The sequence below is a fragment of the Macrobrachium rosenbergii genome, chromosome 44 (genome assembly GCF_040412425.1).
Source record: "Macrobrachium rosenbergii isolate ZJJX-2024 chromosome 44, ASM4041242v1, whole genome shotgun sequence".
NCBI classification, from domain to species: Eukaryota; Metazoa; Arthropoda; class Malacostraca; order Decapoda; family Palaemonidae; genus Macrobrachium; species Macrobrachium rosenbergii.
The window spans coordinates 12,665,504-12,693,003 of NC_089784.1; the positions used below are offsets into that span (position 1 = coordinate 12,665,504).

Below are 27,500 nucleotides of genomic sequence, written 5' to 3' on the forward strand. Positions count from 1 at the left end.
GGGACGAGAACACTGCAGGAAATGGGAAAATGATATTGTTTCGAAGGAAAGAGGTACCCGAGGGCGTTTGTTGTTGGTCAGACAGCGAGGCAGAAAAGTGAAAGCAGATTTGTCATAATGTACGATATTATAACTGTTCTGTTCATTAGTGCGTGCTTTCTTTGGTTTTCACAGTTTCTTTCATTACTATTATTTCAATTTTATACAATAATAAAGAAACGTACAAGAAAATAAAGGATGTTCTTAACCTGGTTCAGGAATACTGATTCAAGAAACGTTGGTGATTCTTAGCTAAATGTAAATGGTAACGTAGTTCTGATCGGCGAAGTAGGACCCTGGAAAAAAAAGGAATAAGCAGTAAACAGTATTATTTTTATTGTTACAGTGAACTCACGACTAGCTGGAGAAGTTGAAAGCTGACTTTGCGAGTCAGTTAGTGGAGTGGTGTAGAATTTGCCATAGGTGTTAGTTAAAATTTCTTTCTTCTTTCTGAATTTCCCTCTACTTCCTCTTAATTCTTCCCGATGAACACCATATTCTTTGGAAGCTTGAATTTCAAGTCAGTGGCCCCTGTGGTGGGCTTGTTCCATATGAAGAGGTTTCATGTACTGAATAATAATAATAATAATAATAATAATAATAATAATAATAATGTGATTAGTTCTTAAATGCCTGTATCTCAGCCAGTGTAGTCGGGAGGTGGTTGTGCGTTCACATCTGTGGCTGTGTGATATTATTGGTTCGTTTCATGCAGTAATGGCAAAGTTACAAAATTTGTTTTCAACACGGTAAATATACTTTCATTTCGCGTAGCCGATGTGAAGACTAAAAGGTTATGTAACTGGTTATATAACAGTTTAGAAGAAATTCTGCTCCCCCAAAGCAGATATGCTGATGTGGTATAGGTATTGTTTTATCTTTCGTACCCTGTGTAAATAATGCTGTTCCTGTGACGGACATAAATAATTTAGGATATGGTAAAGTATGGTGTTTTACATAACTGATCGGTAAATATGCATGAGAACGCCCGTCAGGGTTTTAAACCATGGCTGTCAATGTACTCGTAATTTGACTACGCTTTTCATTTTCAAAATGCAGCTGGACCTTTCTTCCAAGCTACCGAGAATGAAATGAGCCGTATGACCGTTTTTTCCGACTAATGAAGCAGTTCCTGTTTCATTAAATACCGTTGCAGTAACAATTCATATTTGATTTATTACATACACCCTTATATTTAACATTTTTCTCTTTAAATGTCGCCATTTATTATGCAAATATATATTTTTTTGTATAACTGAAAAGTATTCAGATCCGTTCCAGTGATATTTCTGGCAGTCTTCCGTTGGGTAACGTTTCCAGTTTTCCACCCATTCGGCCGTAAGTCATCCACCGGTTGGCCACTTCCCACGTTAGACGTCTTCAGACGTTGTGACTTTGAAATATTTATTGTATTAATGTGTGAATAATACTCTTATTCTATTTAATGTTGTAAATCGATGAAAGGAAGACGCTACCGAAGACATCAGTTGAAAGGCCTTCAATTATTGTCTGACGGGTAATAATTGCTGAAACCAAGTGCATGGACTGGAACGTGATCTGCAGCACTCTGGGTCAGGTAAGTGTTGTGAGGGGTGGAAGGTGCCCGGGCGCGTGATACCCGGTGTTCCGCGTTAGGTTAGGATTCATTCCTATCTTTTGCTCTATGTATTCAATTATGATTTATGGTGCAGTTGTAGGTCAGACCTGGTGAGGGGATGAACCCAATCAGGTAGGACTTGGTGCCAAAGGGTTAGGTCAGGGTGCACTACTATCCTTTGATTTTATCATGATAAAGTTTATGGTACTATAATTCAGGTTGTGAGGTGCTGATCCCAGGGAGGTAGGACTCAGTGCCCTTAGTTAGGGCAGGATGCAATGCTCTCTTTATTCCTGATTATGATTTATGGTGCTGTAGGTCAGGTTAGGTTAGGGGCTGATCCCAATCAGGTAGAATTTGGTATCATAAGATAGGTCGGATGCATTCCTACCGTTTATTCTGTATAATTATGAGTTTTGGTGTTTTAGGTTAGGTTAGGTTAGGTGAGGGGCTGAACCTGGCCAGGTACGACTTGGTGCCATAGGTTAACACAAGGGTACATAGGATGTACCCTTGTGTTGTTAACCCATTTCCTTTCTCAAAAATCTTGCTTTCTCGCTGTGGTCTCCTTTGTGCTTGATATAGGGGTAGGGTTGTGGTAGGTTAATCAGTAGGTCCTGCCTACTAAAATAATGTTTTACCGATAATAAATAACCAGAAAGCAAGCTAAGTAAAGCACTAGAAATGAAAACTCCCAAAAAGCCCTTCTTTTGCATTTTTGCCATATAATCCAATTTCTGGCTGCTAAAAGTGGCCTCTTTATTTTCCTAATAATGTAAAGAATCGTTATGAATCATAAAAAAAAGGTTTAATTTTTAACCCTTGTGAAGATAGTAACTTGTAAGGAATCCTTGTATTCCTTGCACTTGATCACTGCAAGGAGGAGTTGTGTGGTTAACGGTGAGGTAATCCTGTATTATACATTGCATCAGATGTATTGATTGTATGATCTTGAGGTGTTGGTTGTTGCTGCTGGTTTTGGCCTGGCCTTATGCTTTAGTGATCAGCTTGTTGTCGTGTGCTAAGGTGACAAGCTGTGTTTGATGTAACCTGTCACCCGTCCGGTTACTGTGTTACTTGAATTAATAGTCATATTAATGGTGATGTATTAGGTTGAGCTGCACTGCAGCAAGCATCTCTCTCTCTCTCTCTCTCTCTCTCTCTCTCTCTCTCTCTCTCTCTCTCTCTCTCTCTCTCTCTCTCTCCTTGAAACGTCGTCTGTTCATGAAGCTCCGGGCGTGAGAGTTTGTGAAAAGCCCTCGGCTTTAGGTGAATAACTAATTGTCCTCTTCTGCTCTTCCCCTACGTTCATTGTCCCCACATTTTCCGCCTTTACCTTTCTCTTCCTTTACCCCCCTCCCACTATTCGTCACACCTATCTGGTTTTACCACCTGTAATTGCTGCTTTTTTTTTATATAGGCTCCTCTGCTTTTACTGATGTGGTTAAGCCTACCTTTTTTCTCCGCTTTTTTTCTCTCTGTCATGTAGTGGCAGTTCCATAGTAGGGGGAGGAGTTCACCTACATTGAGTATTTTGTTTATTAGACATTTTCGTCATAGATTTGACTTTAAATACCCCTATATGTATGCGTGTATGTATGTATATATATATATATATATATATATATATATATATATATATATATATATATATATATATATATATTTCTTGATTGATAGTGCACATGTTTTAAGTTGGCTAAAGAAAGCATCATAAATTTCACAGAGGAAGAGAACAACCATCACCCACATCCGTGCCTAGTCTCCCGAGTGTAGCTATTTCCAAATCAGCTTCAGCTCCCCGTCATTCCACCCTTTCTACGGCCCTGCATTTGTCTTCATTCACTTACCTTTAACTGCAATGGTTGGGGGTCTGGTTTCTACTACAAAGGATTTGACCCTTGTGGGTCCATTCGTATTACTCTTCGGATGTTTTTCCTTGTAGCTATGAAGTAGAGTATGCCACGGTTGAGAGAGAGAGAGAGAGAGAGAGAGAGAGAGAGAGAGAGAGAGAGAGAGAGAGAGAGAGAGAGAGAGCTGTAGCTGTAGCTGTAGCTGTATTTGTGAAATAAGATACAAAAGGATGGCAAGTAAAGGAAGCGCGTTCCATAGTCTCATATCGCATTTTTTGGTTTATGGGGAGCCAGTATATCGTGTGGTTTTCTATTGTTTGCTTGTTAATTTTCGTCACAATGATGATTATTACAGATGGCGATTGTTTCATTTTTGTTAAAATTATTTTTGTAATTTCAGTGTTACTTTTCAGGTTCTGTTGTAATGGTGGTTAATATTTTTAGTCTAGCTGTTTCCCACGGCTTCAGTACATGTAAGAGAATGAGTCTTAAGCCTCGAGTGTTTGTGATGGGTTTGCTGTGGTTTGACACTTGAGCATTATCATGAGGCGGCCATCCGCTCCTCAATTACCATTCGAGTCTAATTTTGTGGGATGGTGTGTAGGCCTACTCTTCTGCTCACACTTGCGTTTCCGTACAGATTGGGGCTGAGAATAGGCTTATTGGTAGATTACCCGGTAACATGATTTCCATGGTAACCATAGGAACTATTCGTGCTCCGCTGAGAGTGAGTTTTGTACTTGGATATATTAACGACTTGACGTAAATGTAGGATACTACTACTAGTACCACTACTACTACTACTAATTTTACTACTACTACCGCTTTACGTCAGATCAATTCACTCATAACAGTAAAAGTAAAACCTATTGGGTAGATTATCTTTTATTTTGATAAATAATTTAGGTTGTACGATGATGTTATGATGCCTAAAGGGACGTACAAAATTATAATTTAAACAATGAGAACAATAAAATTTGTAGCCGGGAGACAAATACTGGCCCTTACGTAGAACAGAATTCACTAGTTCACTTTAGCAAGTGGGTGTCGGTGGATATATGATTTTAATTGTATATTTTACACTTGTATTGTCGGTTAAGCTTACTCTCTCTCTCTCTCTCTCTCTCTCTCTCTCTCTCTCTCTCTCTCTCTCTCTCTCTTTCTTTGTGTGGTAGTTAGAATTACATGCATTTGTTTTCATGAATGTACAGTAGGTTCAAGGTCAGGATCAGTTTGCTGTAACTATTAAGTGAGGGAATTGATACTTCAGGCATTCTCACTATTCGTTTGTTGCATTAGAAAAGTATGTGTATACAAGCAAGAATACATTCATACATACATACATGACATATTTGACATATTTATATATGTATTATATATATATATATATATAAATACAGTATGTATATATATATATATATATATATATATATATATATATATATATATATATATATATATATATATATATATGTGTGTATATATGTGTGTGTGTGTGTGTGTGTGTGTAAAGAAGCAGAATAATGAATTACTGAAAGAGTAAAAGCTAGCACGTACATTAGCAAAATATGTACATGGATAAGAATATGATTGGGCTAAGCCAGATTGTGAGTTAACCATTTTGGAACTAGTATAGAAAAGACGTTACTTTTTAATTCAGAATTTCGATATTAAGCTCGATTTTTGCCAATGGTATGTGTTCTTAATGTGGTCATGCTTATTTCTTTCTCTCTCAATTTCATATACACGTCACACTTTCACTTTGGTTTCATGTACAGCCCTCCATAGGGATGGTTCCCTCTCTGGTGGGCCCCTGTATGTCTTCGAAATAAGGTGCTTCTTATATTTTATAATATTATTGTCGTTTAGTGTTTTATCGTCAGAATCGTAGTTCCTGCAGAATAGGAGAGTCTTTATGATCTTCACTTCAGGCGGTATTTTGTTGTAATATCTTGGTGCGCAGTGTACAAATGTAGTTGTAAATTATATTGTAATTTATTTATTGATGGCCCTCGGATTAGTTGCTGCTTGTTTAGGATTTAGTATGTTTTAAGACACAAAGTTTGTAATCCGGTATATTTAGTTTCCTAAGGGAAGATAAATACTTGAATCAATCGTTTTAAGCGTTAATTAAGAACCTCGGAATGTCCCTTGGAATCGTTGAGCTAGTTTCCATATTCCTAATAGTTGAAGGCATATGGCAATTAAATTTTTACACCTATACCGACCTCAGTGTTATGAGCGATATTTCAGCAAACAAGGTTTTTAAAGGCACCGCCTAATAATTCTAAATTGTTGGCCATACGAAGGAAATCCAGCCAGCACTGCCGAATGAAGATTTTCCATTCCTTCTTAATACGGCCTAAAAGCAGCGAGGGAGAGAGACATAATTCGTTTCATTCTGTCGAGGCCGACCACTCGACGAGAGGGGTCGAGTTACAAGGGCCCTCAAGGGACGCATTCATTCCCTTGCATACGCCTTTCCCCCCCCCCCTTTTTTTTCTTTCTTCATCGTCGTTTTATGAAATGCCTATGCACCGGGTCGCACTGTGCATACATGCATAATTATATGCATAATGTACGCATTTTTCTAAAAACAGACGCGTCTTATTATTACATGAACGGATTTTCTATCTAAATTTCATAATACGTTTACAGGATGCATATTCGGCTTCACTTTGCCTTAGAAAAATGTAACGAATCACTTGTATATATTTACTCCTTACTGAAGTGGGATGGAAGTGGAGGGGATGAGGGAGTAATGAGAATAGTTTTTCTTTCTGAACTCGACCAGTAAGTTGACTTGAGGGCTCTGGAATATTATTCCTGAAAAAGAAAATGCATAGCCAGCCGTGCATGCTTACAGGTAATAAATGTGTCCAGTACAGGATTATACATGATTTTCGTTTCGGGATTAGAATTTTACTTATCTAAATCTTTATATACAACCAACCAGTACATGGAAAATAGCTTTCAGTATGTTTAGATCGAATGAAAATATTTGAGGAAGGGCAATTCATTTAGGATTGAATAATTTCTTATCAGTGTTTGACCAATTTTCATGTGCGTCTGTGAGGGATAGTGTACCGTGTCCGCATTTGTAGCTTGTGATAGTGAATTGAGACAGCATGATGGATGAGAAGTAGTGGTCGCTATTTATCAGTATTAGAAATAAAAGTAAATGATTGAAAGGGAGATTTGGTCAGAAGGTCGTCTTACAAGGAAAGTGGAGAAAACTCACTAGACCAGTTATGAAATATGAAAAAGGGTCCGACTTATCGCCGGTACTTACGGCTAAGTAACTTCATATAGACTTGAATAGAAGCATCCGTTAAAGACTGTTTATAGGCACTCAGTTTGTTCTTTTCCGTCTTATCTTTGCACATATTCGTGTATGCTGTTTTAGTTGATCATTACAGTTCTAAAACGGTTGGAAGATTAATAATTTACAATACTTGGTGTCGTACATGTAAATTGCACGCTGATTACTCTCGTCACTGTTTATAAAACAACAACTTTGTTTCTCTCTCTCTCTTCCCCTCTTTGTCCCTCTTGCAGGTTTTGTATATATTCAAATATTCTTTGATAAGTCAAATTTTTACAAGGTCCTCTGCGTAGGTATCACGGTCTGTGCATGTAAAGGTTGCGTTTAAGGTAAAGTAATTGTAGTTGTAGGAGTTATTGATTCTGTGAAGAGAGAAAGAGAGATTCGAGTACATTACTTGCTGTTTTTGTCGTGCAGAAATACGAAACTGAGGAAAGCAATTTGAAGCCCTGCTGTTAATAAAGTTCACTGATGAAGTACATTTAACAGGCAGCTTACCTTCATTCAGGAAATAAACGGTAAATGCACCTTGTAGACTGCTACCATTAACATTTAAAACGAAAAGGAATTTCTAGACATGCTCATAAAATAGAAACACCGTGACAAAAAGCTTTCGCTTAAGAACGAACTACAACTTGTTAAACGTTTTGTCGAGATGGGAAGGTGACCAATATTTTGCCACACCTTTTAGTCTTTTTCGTACTAAGTACAACGTCTGTCATTGTTTTCCCTCGTAGCTGACGTAACACCGTGTGAAATTCATTTCCGGTTGCTGTTCTTCCAATAATTCATCTAATGCATTGCTCTCTTTCATCCCGGTGCACATCTTCAAGGAACTCATCTCCCCTAATTGGTGCGAGAAATCGAGATGTTATGCTCGGCTAGGACGCCTGGACCAGTGAAATGAATTCCTCGCCATTTTTTATTTTATTTCGTTGAAGCATTTGTTGGACAAACTTTTTTTTTTTTTTTCTGCCGTGCCCTTCTGTTCCCCTGTATCCAGTTGTTCAGCTCGAGTGCACCCAAAGTGGCCCTTTCCTTACGCTTCAGGGGAGTTTCTCTTTTATCTTTTTCCCTTACTCCTCCTCCTCCTCCACCTCCTCCTCCCTCCTCCTCCTCTGCCTTCTCCTCCTCCGCCAACGCGGGTTTGTTAATGGGGAAAAGTTTTCATTCTTCCATCGTTATTTTTCGTTTCTCTCGTTTGTTTCTCTTTTGGGTTTTTAGTCTTGCAGATTTTTTCTTTTTCTTTTTTTCCTTGGAGGAGGCAACCACTTTGTTTGGTAAGTCAGAGAGAGAGAGAGAGAGAGAGAGAGAGAGAGAGAGAGAGAGAGAGAGAGAGAGACTGCACTATAAATCTGAATGGCGCAAATGCTATGCCGCCATCCCTCATCCCCAACCCTCAAAAGTATAGCAACTGGAGGTAGAATCAGCGGTTTCTCAGCAATGTCTTCTGCTATAAATTCATAGCGAGGTTAATAAGCTTATTCGGAACCGCTCTGTCGTCTGTGTTAATGCGGCGTGCTTGCCAAGGCGCAGATTAACCGAGGCAGGTGTGCCACCGGGGGGGGGAGGGGATCGCAGACGTCACACATAATATGCGTTGAATAATTGACAATTCACAATGGGAAATGGAAGCTGGCTGCTTGACGTCAGTGGGATGTTGCTTAGATTTCGTTGCATGCTTTTGTTTGTTACTGGGTGAGGGGATGCGGGCGTACCTGATGTCGTTTCTTTCATTTCGTTCGCGTGAGGTGTTACGTAAATGCATTTGTGGCCAGATTTAGTTCGTGGCGATAAATCTGAGGTCAGAATTATTAGAGGGAGAGAGAGAGAGGTTTTCCACTGCAGCTGATTTTACTTTGTGTTAGTGACCATGTGGGAATTATCTCAAATTTTCACAATTTATTATCCAAGGTATTGTATTGTGGTATTTCTTCATCAAAAATAATTTCCTACAAAGTCTGTCTTTGAATTCCAACTCATTCATTGGTTTGTTGAATGGAACGCTTATACCCTGGGCATATGAGCTAGTATACCCTGGATATTTCTGGAGCTCATACAGGCTGGGTGTGTCTACCGGCGTTCGTACTCTCCTTGCGAAGAGGAAGGAACACGGGTCTGGTTATGTAAGGCCGAAGTCTGGAGGGGTACGTGTTGTAATCGTATACCCAGGCCGAGGGTCATTACTTTTGCGCAGGGTTGCTCCCGAGGAGGCTTCCTGCCCATGATCCCTTCGGAAAAGGAGTTGTGTATCTTGCAGGGACGAGGTTCGTTTGAACCCAGGGCCAGTTTTGATCGGAACTGGTTTCGTGGGTGTTCCTGATTGTGTTCTTGAGGATATGGCCGGCACGAATGGGTGCTATGCTGATACGTAATTATTTTTATTCTTATGGCTTGGTATTAAAAATAAAATGTGGTGAAATGTACCTTTAAAATGAATTCCAGTGACTAGATCGTTTGAACTATTTTTTTTTCCCTCGTACACTGGTTTTGTTTCTTGCAACATCAGTTTGTTTTATTGACGCAGCTGGCTGGCAGTTGCCTTAACCTCGATCATTTCACTTCAATTACGGTGCGTGAGTGTATAATTTATGTAAATTGCCTTTTGTGCAAAAGTAACGTATAGGGCATTATTTGCATAATGGTATTATCATAGAAGGGCGTTCTTGCTGTCGATATGTTGATACATTCGTCAAGTCATTTCAAATTAAATGTGTTAAATACATATAACATTTCTTTGAAGAGTCTCAACACGGCAGTTAGATTCCAAGAAAAGGACCCATGTATTTAAAGAGGAATGGGAATGGGGGGGGCGGACGAAATATAAATAAAATGCTATAGGTTAGATCCCTCAGGATGGCCATACCCCGAAGCTTTCAAGCGACACTTTCTTAGTTTTCCGTCCGTGCTCCGAGACCATTACATTATGCAGAATACCAACGCTCTACGCACGAGCGAACTCTTGTTACGCAAACAACCGATGGTCAACCACGAGGAGAAAACAAGGGAGCCCGGGGAAGAGGAATCGTTATGTAACTGGGCTTATCTGTTTTTATTTATTTATTTTTTCAAGCAGCTGGCAACTGACCAGGGATACTTTTTTTTTTTTTAACCACCGTTGAGATTTTTTTAAAAATTATTTGGGAGTTTATGGCTACATATAGGCATCTGTACGTTAACTGTAATTTAGCCGTACCCAGCCTGTTGTAGAGGACTGAATTTTAGAACGTGTTGAATCTGAAAAGAATAATTTTAAATGTATACCCACCGTAATACTTAAATATGTAGCCTACGTACGTATGTGCTTAATTATGTATAAAGCAGAGTGCTCGTATGATTAAAATTGTAGAACAAAGGTCTCTTGTTATGGTAGTATGTCCGCTATTCGTCGTAACTCATAACTAGGGCAAGGATTCCTTCGTAACACACTTCGTTTTGGTTTTTTGTTGTCTTCCCACTGATATACTGTTCTAACACACACACACACACACACACACACACACACACACACACACACACACACACACACACACGGAATAATAGTTTCAGAATGTAAGGGCTTATGCAGACGTTTTACAAAAAAATTGCAGGTGCTGTCTTTTAACCTTGCCTTAAGGTTACAATTTAAAACTGGGTTTTGCTATTTTGATTTTGTAATGCATACTCTACTTTTGATTAACAAAATCTCTCTCTCTCTCTCTCTCTCTCTCTCTCTCTCTCTCTCTCTCTCTCTCTCTCTCTCTCTCTCTCACACTAAATTAAAGAAATGAATTTATGTAAGTTCATGGAATCCTGTTAACTATTTTTATTTTACTGTGGACAAACTGATTGTAGCGTGACATCACCCTGTTAGCGTGCTGAATTAAAAGATCTCTCTCTCTCTCTCTCTCTCTCTCTCTCTCTCTCTCTCTCTCTCTCTCTGCATCAGGTTTTAATTTTAAAAATTGGGTTAGCATCGAACTGACTTTGGAATGACCAGTAATGATCTCAAGTCTGTAATCTCTCCATTCTTGTTATCAGAGCTACAAACAGAAAATAGTTGAATCTGTATTTATGTGATGGTTCATTGCGTAATCCTCAGTGCTTACTACCATCAGGCTCAAGTAAATACACGTTGCTTGCCCTCACTTCAGTGTCCTATTTAACTCTTCTTCTTCATACTTATGGAAGCATCAAGTTTTCATAATGATTTTCATGATGGTAATGGCAGGACCGTACCCTTGAGGTGTCAGTAAACTTCGCAGTTGCGATGCCATGTAATTCTTAATCAGTCAAGTTTGTGTAATGAACGCACCCTATACAAACATGAGACAGAACACGGTAACCCTCGCCGTCCAACCATTTCATCTTCAGGGCAGAGACGTGACGGAGACTCGCTCGAGGGTATTTCTGGTACGACATTCTGTCAGTCATAATGATGCTACTGACGGGGATGATGAAGATGATGGCGCTGCTGAAATTAGGGGAGCATTGATTTCCGGATAACTGTAGCGATAGGAGGGTGTCGTAACTATGGAAGAACGCTCTCTCTCTCTCTCTCTCTCTCTCTCTCTCTCTCTCTCTCTCTCTCTCTCTCTCTCTCTCTCGTGTTTCGTTTAGCTCGTTTGTTGTGTATCAAAATCATATTGTGCTTGATATCACAATTTTTTTTAGCAAGTAATGGCGATTAGTTTGACTGATGAACCCTAAGTCTATGGGATACTTTTCTTATCAGTTTATACTTTGGTCTTCTAATAAACCTTTGTCGTAGGGGGGTTAGTACTGTCAGTGTACCTCACGTGGTGCACTGTAGGCATCACTAGCTGCACCCCATTAATTAATTCCTTTTACCATACCTCTATTCATATTATCATTCTTCCATCCTCTTGTCCACCCTTTCCTAACAGTTGTTTGACTTTGCAACTGCGAAGTTCTCTTCCTGTTAGACAAACCTTTTTACTCTTAATTTCCCTTTCAGCAATGAATGACCTCATAGGTCCCACCGGTTGTCCTTTGGCTTAAATTTTATGTTCCATTCTAATAAGCCTTGCCACGGGCAAAAGCCTGTCCAGTAACTCAGTCCGTATTTATTGCCTTAAGCAAGCAATTTACAGGAGATGGCTAATTAGATCGTCATTACCCCTGATGAAGCTTGGGAATATCTGAAGAGAAGTGGCGTCAAGCCGGCTAATACACGAGTGTGAGTTCCATGGAAGTTTTCTGGGGCGGCGTTTTTCTCTAAATCATTTTTCTCATTTTCCTATTTATTTTTACGTTGAAGCTAATTGGGTGCAATTTATTTAACATCAGATATTTCACGCATGCTTGGAGAAACCTGTTGAAGCGAGGCCATGACGTAAGAATATCGAAATATTCTTCCCGGAATATTGTTATGAGAGAGAGAGAGAGAGAGTTTTATCAAGTTGAAGAAAGGGAGAGAAAGAGGTTTTTCAGCTCGTTTGTTTGTTTTCTTTTTTTTTTTTTTTTTGGGGGAAGGGGGGCTGGATTGTGAAGGTGATGATGGTGGTCATTTCTTGGAATAAAATTGGACGGTGAGAAAAAAACGAAGCCGAGGAAAAGTAAGAAAGCTTTTAGCGTGATGAGGTAGCCGGGAATGACGACGGGGGAGATAAATCCTCCGAAGGTGGTTTCTGGCCCCAGATGGGTGGTTTATCTTGGTTTGATGACGAGTCAAAATGATGATGATTTTGGATTATTGCCATGTGGATGTTTTAATCACTGGTTTGAACTTTGTTTTATTTCATTATTTGTGTTGCCCGATTGTAATTCTGGTTTTGGTAATTTTGTTCCATTTTCACAAAAATGTTTTCTTTTAACTTAACGAGACTAATTTTACTTTAATACAATACGGGAAAATATTTGATTGTTCATTAATTTACTAGTGAGCCTCGCAAGTTTCTGCTGTAGCAGTTCTTCGCCCTTTATACGGGCAGAACTTTGAAGAGAGAGAGAGAGAGAGAGAGAGAGAGAGAGAGAGAGAGAGAGAGAGAGAGAAGCAGCTTGCTCTTGCCTGAGGAGGAATGACATTCTCTCTTAATTAAAAGTGTGAGGGCAAAGGTAAAAAGTAAGGTGCGCTCAAGATGATTAAGCAATGCTAAAGCCGTTGATTTTGCTGCAAGTTAATATCCGTTTGTGGTTGTGGATGTGGTTAATAGGAAAATAGTTAAACACATTTTGTAATTTGTTGTAATTCACGTTGAACGTTCTCTTGAATTTATAGTAAACAACTGTGACTGGCTTTTATATGAATATTCCATTCCTTCTTGTATTTCGGTAAGGACATATTTAGTCGAACAGTTATTGAGTTAGAAAAGTTTTTTTCAATGGCACTTATTAATTAATTCCTCTTTGGTCTTTGCTAAAAAAAAAAACTGATTAAAGACTTACTAAGAGTTTTTGAACATGAATTAGACTGCAGTCAGAACTCTGTATACTTCTTTTAGGAATTGTTTTATGTTTTTCACACTGTTTATATTATTTAACATCATCATAATCTGATTAGTATTTATTGCAGTATGATCGTTTCGTGACGTGGTTGGTTTATTTATTATCATCACGTTATGGTATGTATAACCTTAAGCATACGAGCATTTTCCGAGAAACAGTTGAAATTCGTATCGAATTCTACGTATTGAAACGTTAAGTTGTTTTCCTTTTATTTTTATTTTTCTTGCATGTTTGGATATTGGTAGCCCAACTTAGAGTGTGTGGTAAACGCTTTTACGTTTTGACTCCAGTTAGTGTTAGGTATATTTATCAAAGGTTTCATTCTTGCTTGTGACGGGAGGGCACGTGATTGATTGATTTATTGATATTATTTAAGTGGCGCTAAAATAGCAAACGTCTATCGATAATTATGTAAAAACTATAAAATTATTAGGTATATAAAAATAATAATAGCGTAAATTAATTGCCGTAAAAGAAAAGCAATAAAAGCAAATTTAAGCAGCGACACAGATGCGCAGTTAGATTCTACTTGCATAATAGTTTAGAACACCGTTAATATTATTTCGACTTCAGTGAACTGTTATGTTTCCCCCAGCCCTTTTTAACAGGTCAAGGCCAAACGTGGCCTCTTTTGAACAAATGTTAAATCATAAGTTGATCATTCTGTGACCTTTGTTATTTTCAGCAAATGGTTAAAAAAAATATATTGATACAAGAAGTGGCCGGAGGTAGATTGCAGTTCTTTTTAAATGAAATCAGATCTTTCGTTTTGACGGTCACGGACCAAGGACATATGAAGACTCATGCGCATTACACCGACTGAATCTCTCTCTCTCTCTCTCTCTCTCATTTTTTCTGAGACGCTCTTCACACTTGAATAGAGATTTTATTTAGCAAAGCATAATCTTATGCCCCCACATACACTGTTAAATAAAAATAAATTTCCCTTTCAACTATATGATTATGTTAACAGTTTTCCACGTGGCGTTTGTATAAGCACTATCCTACAAACCATGGCTTGGTTTCACTTTCTCTCATGGACGGGAACCTTCAGTGCATCTCACGCGGCGCACTGTAGGCATTACTCAAGGTTCGGCCCTTAGCTGCAACTCCTTTCATTTCCTTTTACTGTGCCTCCGTCCATATTCTCTTCCATCTTACTTACCACCCTCTCCTAACAACTGTATCATAGTGCAACTGCAAGGTTTTCCCTCTGTTACACCTTTCAAACCCTTTTACTGTCAGTTTCCGTTTCAGCGCTGAATGACCTCATAGGTCCCAACGCTTGGCCTTTGGCTAAAATTGTATGTTTAATTCACAAATCACGGCATAATTTCACTTTCACTCATGAACGGGAAGGCCTTTTTTAAATTTTTTTATTTCAAGATATTAAACTGCTCAAACCTTAAAGAACCGTGACCTTGTTTTTCCTCTCTCAAAAACGACGACGCAGTTCCCACCGCCTGACAAAGATGCAGATGTTAACTAAATGATCTATTGGTGTTCAGGTGTGACCACCACACAGGTGTTAACATGGATTTTTATTTTGTACAGGTGCCTCTTTATCTAAGTTTTCGTAGTACAATAATATTTTATTTGTAAGGTTTTTTTTTTTTTTGGCGGGCCCAGTCATTATAAATTTTAAGTTTTTGAGAACTCTTCCCTACCATGGATAGCTAGCAAACTGCTCTCATTCTTCTTTGACCCATCTTACCGATCAGCTAAAAAAAAAAAGTCATAAAACAAACAGGAAAATGTGCGTTATATATGACTCATTTTATTATGTTTTGCGGTTGCTGACTTTGCGTCTCATGGTCGTTGTCCTGCCATGGACCTTATTTTTTTTTATTAAAAATAATTTTTATATTTTCCCAAGTTTTGTTCTTTATTAGATTTGCAGTCAGTTTCTTTCAAGGAGAGTGACTTTTTTTATCGTATGGTTTAGTTGTCATAATGAATTTCCCTTAATTGTTTTTAAAGTAATTATATTATAAATATATATATAACATTTATATATGTACAGTATGTGTATGTATATATATTATATGAAGTTCTACTGTGGAGTTGAAACTCTCTCTCTCTCTCTCTCTCTCTCTCTCTCTCTCTCTCTCTCTCTCTCTCTCTCTCTCTCTCTCATCGCCTTATGTTATTTTTACGCTCAGAATTTTGAAGAAACAGCGAAGGAGTTTCAGAAACCAGATAGTCGTTTCCCATGACGCGTCCGTGGAATTACCTTTATTTTATCAGGACCAGGTTAGTCATATCCTCATGGTGATGTACGAAGGTATGTGCACATACATGCTTTTGTGTATATACATGCATACATTACTGTGCATGTACAGGTACATGCGTAGTGCTTTTGTGACAACGCCATAGCAACGTCTTGCTGCAGTACAGGAAGGCAGAATCACGCAAATGACTGTGGTCATAATGATTTTCACTTGTTATTCTATTGTATGCGTTTGTCATAGAGACGAGGTAAACAGTGACGTGACTCACGGTAAACAAAAGCAAAACAACATGGAGGAGACGTCCACAGGAAAGGATCATCTGAGAGAGAGAGAGAGAGAGAGAGAGAGAGAGAGAGAGAGAGAGAGAGAGAGAGAGAGAGAGAGAGTTTCTGTTACAGTTTATTCAAATCTGATCGGACAGGAATGCCGAAAGGTCAAAAGCAAACTGAATGTATATTTTGTCTCAATAATAACGTGTTCACGAGAGAGAGAGAGAGAGAGAGAGAGAGAGAGAGAGAGAGAGTTTAGTTTCTGTTACAGTTTATTCAAATCTGATCGAACAGGAATGCCGAGAGGACAAAAGCAACATGAATATGTGTTTTGTCTCAGTAATAACGTGTATACGAGAGAGAGAGAGAGAGAGAGAGAGAGAGAGAGAGAGAGAGAGAGAGAGAGAGAGAGAGGTTGTTAGGCGGAATACTCTTGTAAAGCCTTCGTCAGTGTGGTAGTGATTACATCCTGTGCTCTACTTGCAATCTGAGAACGCCCTGCTTCTATTTGTATGCTGATGGAAATACATCACCTCTTGGTGAATCCTTAAAAAAAAAAACTCATGAATAACTTTGCGTCAGTTTCTTCTTATTACATGTTTTAGTTCACCTGAGCTGAAGGGTCAAATGAGCTTTTCTCATTAAAGTTGTTATGGCATCTGTATGTATGTATGTAATTTTGTAAGTTTGTACGTATGTCTTGCTTGAACTCGCATTTTCAGTTTATTCTCTAGAATCAATGGGTCATTTGTAAGCAAACTTGGCACAAAGCATCCATGTCGAAGGGGATTCAGGTTTGTTCAGATGGGGTCCATTCACTTTCCACTTACAGACATATAATAAGAGAATAGTGGAAAATTGGGGCGGGGCGGGTTTGCTTATTTCAAAATCTTTATCCTTTGTGGAGATCCAAGTTTGTCAAACCATGGCCTGTGGAACTAGCGTGGGGCGTTGGTGGTTCAAAGTTTGGTAAATTATTAATATGTAAGAAAATAATAAATTACCTGAAACTGCAAAAAGATGACTGGTTAGTAGGGTGAACCATAGGCCTATTATTATTATTATTATTATTATTATAATTATTATTATTATTATTATTTTATTATTTCAGTTTAGGGTTTGCTTTCATACTGCTGCGAGTTTTTTTTATAAGAAAAGGAAGTAAAGATGGATACCTAATTCGTTAAAAACGTGAGTACCTGTCTCGACTCAGTTTGCCTCACGATATCTCGACCTCCCGACCCCGTTTAGTCCTAACTTTGTAACACTACGTGGTCTGACATCGCCCTTTTTCTTTACTCCTTTCTTGTTTTATTTTTTATTTTTTTTTTTGTCGTATTGGTTGATTAGCTCTGACATTGCCAGTTCATTAACCCCGAAGCAGGCCTATTTACATATACCACCATTCCATTAGTTGTGTTGGGCTCTCAGAAAATATATATTGCTTAGGGTCTTTATACAGTAAAATAGGTTAGGGGCGTGTCGTACCCAAAGCTGTTATTTTTGAGCTTCAGTTAAATCATTCGTAAAACTTTATGGAGTCCTTCTATTGTAGGACCTATCCAGTTAGGTAGAAATAAAAACGTGTGTGTATGTATGTATGTGTGTATGTATTTCAAGATATTACCTTGAATATTGTGCTATCTTTTGGAGCAGTATTACCTTGAATTTTGTGATATCTTTTGAAGATATTACCTTAAATTTTGTGCTGCCTTTTGGAGATTTTACCTTAAATTTTTTGCTATCATCTGCAGCGAATTTCTCCAAATGGTTTAACGTTTCTGTAAAACAAGCTTTAACATGGGAATGAGTTTAGTATTCAGTATGTTTTCATATTAGAATTTGTAGCACTATCAGACTTGAAGCATTATAGAATAATCATAGGACATGAGAAGCCGCATGTCTGATTACTGTAATTGTAGAGTTGAACCCTGAAGAAAAAATGTTACGAGATTTAACTTAAGGATAATTACTTATAATGCGAGGTTTGGCATTTTAATGTGTAACTATATATTTGTGTATATATGTGTGTTTGTGTGTCTGTGTGTATGTAAAAAAATGAAAAAATGGCTTATTTAGTCATAAAGGACAGTAATGCTGTGATACATGTCAAGCTAGGCTTTCACTAAGGCAGTAGTAAGAAACTACTTTTGATTACTTGGTTATAATGTTTGAATTTCACTGTACTTCCTGGTTGGTGTGGTCGAGTCGCGAATGTTTCATGACAGTTTTACTCCTCAGAACTAGAGTAAAACTCGACTGTAATTTGGTGGTCGGCTATTGGTTTCAGATCAGTTGTAAGTTTTTCGTAAGTCGGTCACGCAGTGGTCGTCAATGATCCGGTTTGTGTGGGGTGTTTCGCTTTCTCCGGATAGCTGGGGCACAGCGAAAGACTCAAGTTTTATTCCCGATGCAGTTGGGACTTGTTATGGAGAGCGCACCCAAACCAATGCAGATACAGGATTCATAAAAGCGTGCGTGAGAGTCAGTGCCACCAGATCCAACGTATATAAAGCAAGATCATTCAGGAGCTAACGAGTCAGGGGGACCACAACACGACCGAAACCCAACTTAACTTGGCGTCAGTGATCTTAGTGGAGTAAGATAGGACTATTTTTTTTGTTTTTTGCCCAGTGACCGCGACTTTGTGTCGCTTTCGTTCACCATTGAGGATAGATTATTAGTTGGTGGTTTGTCATATGGGCAGATGAATATCGTTTTGCTTGCCTAATAGGCCGAAGTTGTGGCAGGAAATCGTACTCTGTTACTATTCTTTATGCTTCGCGTAGAGGAAACAGGAATTTTTGCCCAGAGAATTAGTGAAAGGCGTAATCACTGCAAAAGTAATATCGAAACTGCTTTTCATGTAAAATTATTGGTATGAGATCTAGACACCCAGGGTTATTTTTTATGATAGTTTACCTGATTTTTGTGAGAAATATATAAAAGATAGCTTTTTACAAGTAGACGTGAACCTCATCGCTCATGATTCCGGACGGACAAAGCAAGTTCGTTTTCACTTTTTTTACGTTTTTGTATGGTGGCTACGTCAGCGAATGAAAGGACCGTCGGTTGTCTACCAATTCACTGACCTGGCATAAAGACGAAATGAACAGTGACGTTATAGAACAGCCAATTTAACTGTATCTCACGAATGTCCGTAGGGAACATCTTGGATAGATCAAACCACATGACCTCCAGTAAGTGCGCAACGGAAATCGTTCTAGTCCAGACTTGAAGTCGAGTATCATCAATTTCCTGCTGTTTCCTGAGGTTCTAATGATATACGACTAATGTCCCTGGACCAGAATATGACAGAACAGACGGATGCAAATGGACAGGCATGGTTGGGGTTTTGGCCTACCCGTCTTTTTCGCCTCTTTCTTGGCTCTGATCTTTGTTGAGTTTTCAGTAAGTTTTGAAAACGGGAAATTTTATATGCGCGTACTGTATATATATATATCTCTCTCTCTCTCTCTATATCTCTATCTATATATATACAAACATATATATATATATATATATATATATATATATATATATATATATATATGTGTGTGTGTGTGTGTGTGTGTGTATATATATATATATATTTTCCCATTTTCAAAACTTATGAAAAATAAAAAAATACGAGCTATATAATTATTATAAATACATAAATAATCTATATATCTATCTATCTATCTATCTGTCTATCTATCTATCTATCTATCTATATATATATATATATATATATATATATATATATATATATATATATATATATATACATATACATATATAATAAATAATAGTGTGTATGTATGATTAAATGTCATGGTTCACGGAACGTGCGTGCCTTGAATGACTGAATCTCATCTCGTTCGTGGGCGACTGGCGGATACTGTCCTGTTTTGAGTTGTATTGTTATTCCGCGCATTATGTTACTGCACCATTTTTAACCTGGCCTTTTAGCTTCACAGCAACGAATTGCGTAGAAGATTCAAGGCCACGCGGCCACTTACACCTCCTAGATGGTTTGCTGCCTCCGCCCACGTGAGGCGTACGCTCTTACAAAGAAAACACCACGCCCGTCGCCGTCATTACGCCCTTATGGTTTCCGTACGGTAGTTTGCAACGCCCGTTTTGGCTTACGTAACCGTATGGTTACCTAGAAACGCCGATCATTATCTTCAAAAGTCGGTAGCCGTTGCATAATGTAAATACACTACAAGATTCTCGTTACTCATTAGTAAAATGGAGGTTTTCTTTGCCTCCACTAAGGCGTACTGTTACCCTTGTTCATTAAATTCATATCAGTAGATTACTGTTTTGGTTATATTATTTTGATAAAGACCGGTCAGAATGAAGCTAAGCGATTATGTTATTCTGAAAGTCGATCCTCACTTCAAAGAATTAAATTTTATTTGGGCTTGACTGTTTTAGTTTTTTTTTTTTTTTTACTAAATGTTGGGTTAAACCAGATTTCATTATAGGCGGTTCACCATCTCCCATTAAGCGAAGTCAAAGTTTTCTTTCCTTCCATTAAGGCGTACTGCTACCCTTGTAACTTAAATCCTAATCAGTAGAGTTCTATGTTGGTTATAGTACGCACTGCAGTAAAGACCAATCAGAACGAAGCCTTAACAGTTACCTAAATCTGAAAGTCAATCTTCACCCTGGCGAATTAAATCTTGTTTCATTATTTTGGCTTGCAACTCTATGTACGTCTTAGCTTTGCCAGAAATGTGTCCATCCGTCACGCAATTCTTGTTTCTTTATTTCTTCTTACTCAGAGTTGGGTTCAGCAGGATTTCATGATAAATGTTTGTTGGTATTTTTCATTATAGTGTGCATTGTTGGCATTGCTTCTTTACATCTGTTGATGTATTGTTGATCTTTCCTCATCACCCGCAATGATGTAATCTCTAAAGATGTTCGCGCTGTGATTAATGATGAAAACGTTATATTTACCGCAAACTATATTTGTCGTGGAATAAAAGTTTTGATGCTCAATGTAAAGTTCTTAGGAAAAATGCTTGTTTTTAATCTGGTCAAGAAATGGTCATGCACAATCATGAAAGCAAGTTCAAAAAACCGTAGAATTTTTCTTTTATAGAAACGCGATTAACGAGTGTCAAGCAAATGAATTAAATTTTTGAATCGCTTCATCTTGCCGCTGTTGCGAAGTGATTTCAGCGTTTTAATTAACTTTTGATTTGTTTATTTAAGTTTCTTCTCTCGCCCACTTTCATTCACGTGATATTTACGCTAGCTTTCATCCTTCACGACAAATACCGTGGAAACGCCTTCATGCGGATATTTGACTAGAAAGCAGTTAAAATATTGACATCATGAAAAGGTGTTTGTGTTTATTCGTGTTTGTTCATATATACACATACATATATAGTATATATATATGTATATATATATATATGTGTATATATATATATATAAGTTTTATATATATATATATATATATATATATATATATATATATATATATATATAAACATATATAAACAAAAGGAATATTTCATTACCTTATTCGATTCACTGGTTGCCCTTGGGCACACTGTCAGAAACAGGAAGACACTAAATGGACATTTAGACGTTTGTATTTGCATGATTTCACCCCTGGAATAGATTGAGGTGCCGTGGCCGAATCTCATTACACACACGTCACACCCCACCCTACGCGACATATTTCGAGAATGGCAACGCCAATTGCCCCTTTAAGGATCTTCACGGAAAATCGATCCCGGACGACAAAGAAAACGGGGTTCTCTTCGGTGCAGTGTCAAGGTGAACCGTGTCACAGGTGTGGTTCATATTTGGCACGGGATCGTCATTATTTGTGTCATCTTTTAGTGTTGTTGTTATTATTATTATTATTATTATTATTATTATTATTAGGTATATATTTCAAGAATAGCCTTGTAACATTTAGAAAAAATATAAATTAATTTTATATACCAAGGTTGTACTTATGATGATGATGATGATGATGATGATGATGATTATTGTTATTTGTCATTTTTTATTATTATTATTATTATATTATTATTATTATATTATTATTATTATTAGGTATATAATTCAAGAATAGTCTTGTAACATTTAGAAAAAATAGAAATTCATTTTGTATACTAAGGTTGTATTTATTATTATTATTATTATTATTATTATTATTATTATTATTATTATTATCATTGGGTATATAAATCAAGCAAAGCGTTGCAGTTTTTAGGAAAACTAGAAATTCAGTGAATTTATATATCAAGGTTGTATGTCACATCTGCGTCAGCACTTGGATTCCCGTCAGTACGTGCCTGGTTCATCGCAACGCAATCACGGTCAATATTTTAATAGCAACCATGTCATTTATTCCTTCAATAGTAGTGTATGTGAAACATTAGCAATGATCAGTTCAGTAATGATTTTCATTCGAAACCCTCGCTTAAGCCTTCACTTAACTTTTAGTAGGTCACAGCTTTTCCAATCATTTTCTCACCTGGTTCATAATGGCAAGAAGTAAAAGTAGGTCATAACTGAGACCTACTTTTACTTTTTGCAATAAAATTTTTGGTCAAATAATATTCATCATGGAAGTGAAATATTTAATAGGAGGCGGTATCGTGCTGACAGTGCCGAAATCACACCCGCGGTTGAAGGGGAAATGAATTTCCTTTCGTAATGGCCCATTGAAGTAAACCAGAAAATCATGAAAATGAAAGTTGCACTTGTGTTGAGAACAGAAAATAATTACTTTTAATGTGGAGTGCTTAGCTTCATCTGTTTGTTCTAATGATTCTGTTCAATGATGTCATAATTGTGCGTCTATTGCAGTGGTTCTCAACCTTTTTTGGCCCTTGCAGAGTCTCATTCAAACCCCCACCCCCTTTCCAAAATTGTCTCCTTCAAAAGGAGCATTCCGGACAATATGCATATAATACTATAATACTCAAAATCCTTGGTCACAATCTTGGCCACAATTCCCCTCCGCGTTGAGAACCGCTGGTCCATTGCTTTCCTGGTATTTAACCTCGACCCTTATTTCTCTTCTCTTTTTTTTTTCTTTCATTACATTTGATCCTTCCCATTTTCATCGTTTTTATCTTTTTCTTTTCTTAAGGCCTCGACTGAACAGGGCCTTTGAGTTGGCCTTGTCAGCCTTGCCAAATAAAAGGTTTATGGGATTTTTGTAAACAGATCAACCATAAACGAAATTTTGGCGTAAAGGTTTGGGAAAAAGATGTAATTAAATCTCAGTATTTAAGCAAGTGGTTTTCAATTCAAAATTATGAATGCACGTGCCACTTATATTTTCAGATTCCATAGTAAATTTATTCGTTGGTGATTACATATAATATATATATATATATATATATATATATATATATATATATATATATATATATATATATATATATATATATATATATATATATATATATATATGTATATGTATATATATATATATATATATATATATATATATATATATATATATATATATATATATATATATATATATATATATATATATATATATAATATATATATATATATATATAAAATGAGAGAGAGAGAGAGAGAGAGAGAGAGAGAGAGAGAGAGAGAGAGAGAGAGAGAGAGAGAGAGATGGATGACATACTTCATCTTTAGAGCTTAGCGAAAAGTTTTTGATCAGTTTTAATCCTTCCCTCCAACTTCCTCCCTCGTAAGAGTAACGGGAGGCCTTTTGTGGCTGTGATGAAGATTCGAGATAATTGTTGAAGACGTATTTTTCCTCCGTTTTCTGGCATTAAAAGTACATTTGAAACTTTCTTTGTTCTCTTTCAATTGTTTTCGTTGTATCCTGATCACTTGAGATTCGTATGACTTCTGTATTGTCATTTTATGATACTTAGGTTTCCTGTTAATTCATTCTGATGACTGATTCCTACTGCGTGGTGAAAAGTCTTCAGAATTTTTATTTTCGTTTTTCAGAAATGTGTGTAAACAGACGTCGTTTCGTTCCTAAATGCGTGGCATTGCTAGTTGGAAAATTTTAATATCATACACATTTAAATTGTCACACCGAAACAAACGGTCATCATCTTAATGGGTGAACTAATGTCCCACCTCAGGACTGTAGGTTAACTTCCCATCTTCCCTCAGGACCAAGCCGCTAACCGCATTTTTATACAGATTTATAGGGTTGGGAATTCGCCCGGAAACTCGACCCGGCTGTGTAATAGAGTTTTTATTTTTTTATTTCTATTTTTTCATAGTAGGCCATTACTTAACGTTGCGGTTGAGAGTTTTTATCCCAGAGAGAGAGAGAGAGAGAGAGAGAGAGAGAGAGAGAGAGAGAGAGAGAGAGAGAGAGAGAGAGAGAGAGAGAGAATTTAGATCTTTAAATTCTTTTCTGAATCTTGAACGGTTGGTAACTTTAACTGTTATTATCTGTATTGCTTTGTTAATTGTGTTATTTCTAATTTTGAGTATACACTTTTACAGAGAGAGAGAGAGAGAGAGAGAGAGAGAGAGAGAGAGAGAGAGAGAGAGAGAGAGAGAGAGTAATCGTTCTTTCATTTATTTTGAATCAAATCTACTACGTAGAATTTGAAATATCTGGTCTCATTTTTAGACTGTCAGTATTTTTTTTATTACCTGCCTTTCTGTATATAACATCTATAATTTCTTTATATTGTGTGAATCGTCGACTTCAATTTTTTTAATCGATGACAAGCGATGTCGTAACGTGGCATTGTTCACCGCCTTTCTCTCCGTATACATCATCGTTTTCGAAGTAGGTGAAAGTTTGCCGTCACTGTTTATGACTCGAGGGTTAACGTGACTCCAGGTACGGCGTTTCTGATGGACATATTTGCACAAATTAAACTTTATGCCTTTTTGCATGAATATTGAGTGAACGTGACTACTTGATATGAAACCGGATTTGAGTTTCAAAACGACTCTCTCTCTCTCTCTCTCTCTCTCTCTCTCTCTCTCTCTCTCTCTCTCTCTCTGAAACCTATATTTGGATTCTAAGTTTAGTATGTTTGTTATTATTTATAATTTGTGTGCACGCAATTGAAGAATAACATAATTATGCCTGGAACGTGATATATTTCAATACTGAGAAATTTTTGCAATTCTTTCTCGCACTGAATTGCATCATTTGCGAAAATCAATCATTGGGACTGTGGGTTATCTTCATTAGTTCCGCATTGTTCATTGTAGTGTGCAGTTTCTCTCTCTCTCTCTCTCTCTCTCTCTCTCTCTCTCTCTCTCTCTCTCTCTCTCTCTCTCCTAGGAGAGCTGTTAATCAGCTCTGGTCTGGTAAAACTAAGGTATACTTAACTTTTCTGTCTCTGAAAGGGTAGCTTTCCTTTCTTATTTATTTATATTAAATGTAAACAAACACAGCTTTTTGAGGTATACTACGACGGTCATTTGGTTGTAAATTTATAAAGAATATTTGAATTGTGATGATCATGAAATCCTAACTCTCCTAATTGGCAATCCATACCTAATGAAATTTTGGGTAAAAAACTTAAAGTTGTTGAAGAACTATAGGTCCATTCAAGAACTTTTCCTTTCTCCTATTTTTTTTTTCACTTGTTCGCTAAAATATTTTTACATTTTAGAAGCTTTTTTTTTTTCATTAAAAGTATTGCGTTATGGCAGTGTCATATAACAATCAGTTTGAGGTGACAGTAATGTTGAGAGCGTGCTAGGTGTATGTTTGTAATCAAATGACAGATGTATTCATGATATTCATTTTGTGCATGTTCGTATGCACGCAGTCCAACAAAAGCTATCTTGCCATTGTACACAGGCTGTATGTGCGTGTGTGTGCGTGCGTGTTTATGTAGAAATGTGTAAAAGTTAAGTACACCTTAGTTTAACCAGACCACTGAGCTGATTAACAGCTCTCCTAGGGCTGGCCCGAAGGATTAGATTTAATTTACGTGGATAATAACCAGTTGGTTACCTAGCAACGGAACCTACAGCTTATTGTGGAATCCGAACCACAGTATACCGAGAAATGAATTTCTATCACCAGAAATAAATTCCTCTAATTCTTCATTGGCCGGCCGGAGACTCGAACGCCGGCCCAGCAGAGTGCTAGCCGAGAACTATACCGACCCGTCCAACGAGGAACTTAGAAGTGTGTAAACCAAGTAACGTCGTCATGCCGGTAATGAACCGAAATTGTAGCGCTGACGTTTGCATGCAGTTATCTCCGGGCCAACCTACGTCATCTGCACTGCTGATGGCCAAACAAGATAAAATGGCTTGGCGAAAGATGACGTCGGACGTCTTGTTTCTGAGGGATGTCACAAGATGCGGTCCTTCTTCCCTGTAACTCTTCGGAATGCTCCGTGTTGTGAGTCGAGGTGGGGATGGTGGTGGTGGTGTCACTTTGCTTATTTATTCATTTCCGTCGGGCTACTTTGTGCTTGGAATGGGTTCTTGAGTGAGTACAGGTAATCGGCTAATGAACGCCTATGAATCTCTCTCTTTCGATAGATGAAATTTCTCTCTCTCTCTCTCTCTCTCTCTCTCTCTCTCTCTCTCTCTCTCTCTCTCTCTCTCTCTTCCCTCTCTCTCTCTTCCTTACTGTCATCCTCTCTCTCTCTCTCTCTCTCTCTCTCTCTCTCTCTCTCTCTCTCTCTCTCGACATTTAAATAGCCCCTTAACTGCATTGCAGCGGCTGTACCCTCATTAATATTGTTAGCTGTATTAGTATTCATTATGGTGTGCCCTTAGCCTATCCCTTTGTCTCCTGATGTAAACAAAATACTAAATAAATCTTTTCCCATCCGATGTTTTGTCTGGTTAGTCCCTTCCGGTAGGGGAGATAAACATTTCCCGGAAATGAAAGTAAGAGAGGGAGAGTGAGTTCCTTATTTTCATCCCATACATCATGTTAAAGGTTAAATTTTAACCTGGCTGTATTAGCTGCACATTTAGTACCCAGCTGATGGAATAGCTGAATTATGTATGTGGTATGCTCGTTTCAGGTTGCTTTGCGGTAATGCTTCTTATCTGTGGTGCATCACTATATTGTGATCGAAAATAATGAGTAAAAAAGCCACAATAATGTAGTTGATAACCTGTATTTTTTTATCCTTTTTTTGTATATTTTTGTATCTTGAAATATACAGGTTATCAATTACATTATTGTGGCTTTTTTACTCAATGCTTCTTATCTACTGCGGTTTTAACATGTTCAAATTTATTTAGGTTTTTCGTATGTGGCTGTGGGCACGATTCTTAGGATATTATGCTATCTGTCTTGTCTTGTTTTTTTTTTTAGAGTTTAGAACCCTTTATCAAATGCTTTTGTCTAAGTGAAATTACTCATTTTGGTATATATGTAAGAAATTGCCCCCTTTTTTTTTTTTTTTAACCTAAACACAGCAAATGGAAATGCCATGTCTGTAAATTAGATTTCGCTGGAGCAGACCTAACAAAGATCAGCGAGCCAGTGGGCTCTCGTGTATCACATCCTTGTGTGCGTAGTCAGGATTCCTGGCAATCGGGTAATTTGCTGACCTGGCGCTGCTGCTGCTGGAGTGTTGTCCTAAATCGTGTTTAGGAAACAGAGCACCAGCAGCTGCCCAGCAGCTCTGATGGCACTGGAGGGACCTACTCGCCTCCCTGATTGGCTCGAAAGGTCTTTTAACAGCATCTGGCCCGAGCAATAGCCTGGAGTGTTGGGATATTCCGCCCAAATACCAAGGGGTCAGGAATACCTCGACG

The 27,500-nt window shown here is 37.7% G+C and overlaps 1 protein-coding gene across 5 annotated transcripts in view; it reads left to right on the plus strand.

The window, feature by feature from the left end:
• The window catches only part of Atg1 (serine/threonine-protein kinase unc-51-like protein Atg1), a 325,243-nt gene that overhangs the window by 237,365 nt on the left and 60,378 nt on the right, over positions 1 to 27,500 (plus strand). For 2 of the 5 annotated variants that reach the window (XM_067087767.1, XM_067087768.1), the window contains exon 1: positions 1,370 to 1,615. The exons of the other annotated variants lie outside the window; for them this stretch is intronic. In XM_067087767.1, the coding sequence (XP_066943868.1) occupies positions 1,580 to 1,615 (36 nt within the window). In that variant the 5' untranslated portion in view covers positions 1,370 to 1,579. Of the gene's footprint in view, positions 1 to 1,369; positions 1,616 to 27,500 lie in introns of those variants that run through there. 5 annotated transcript variants of the gene reach the window in all.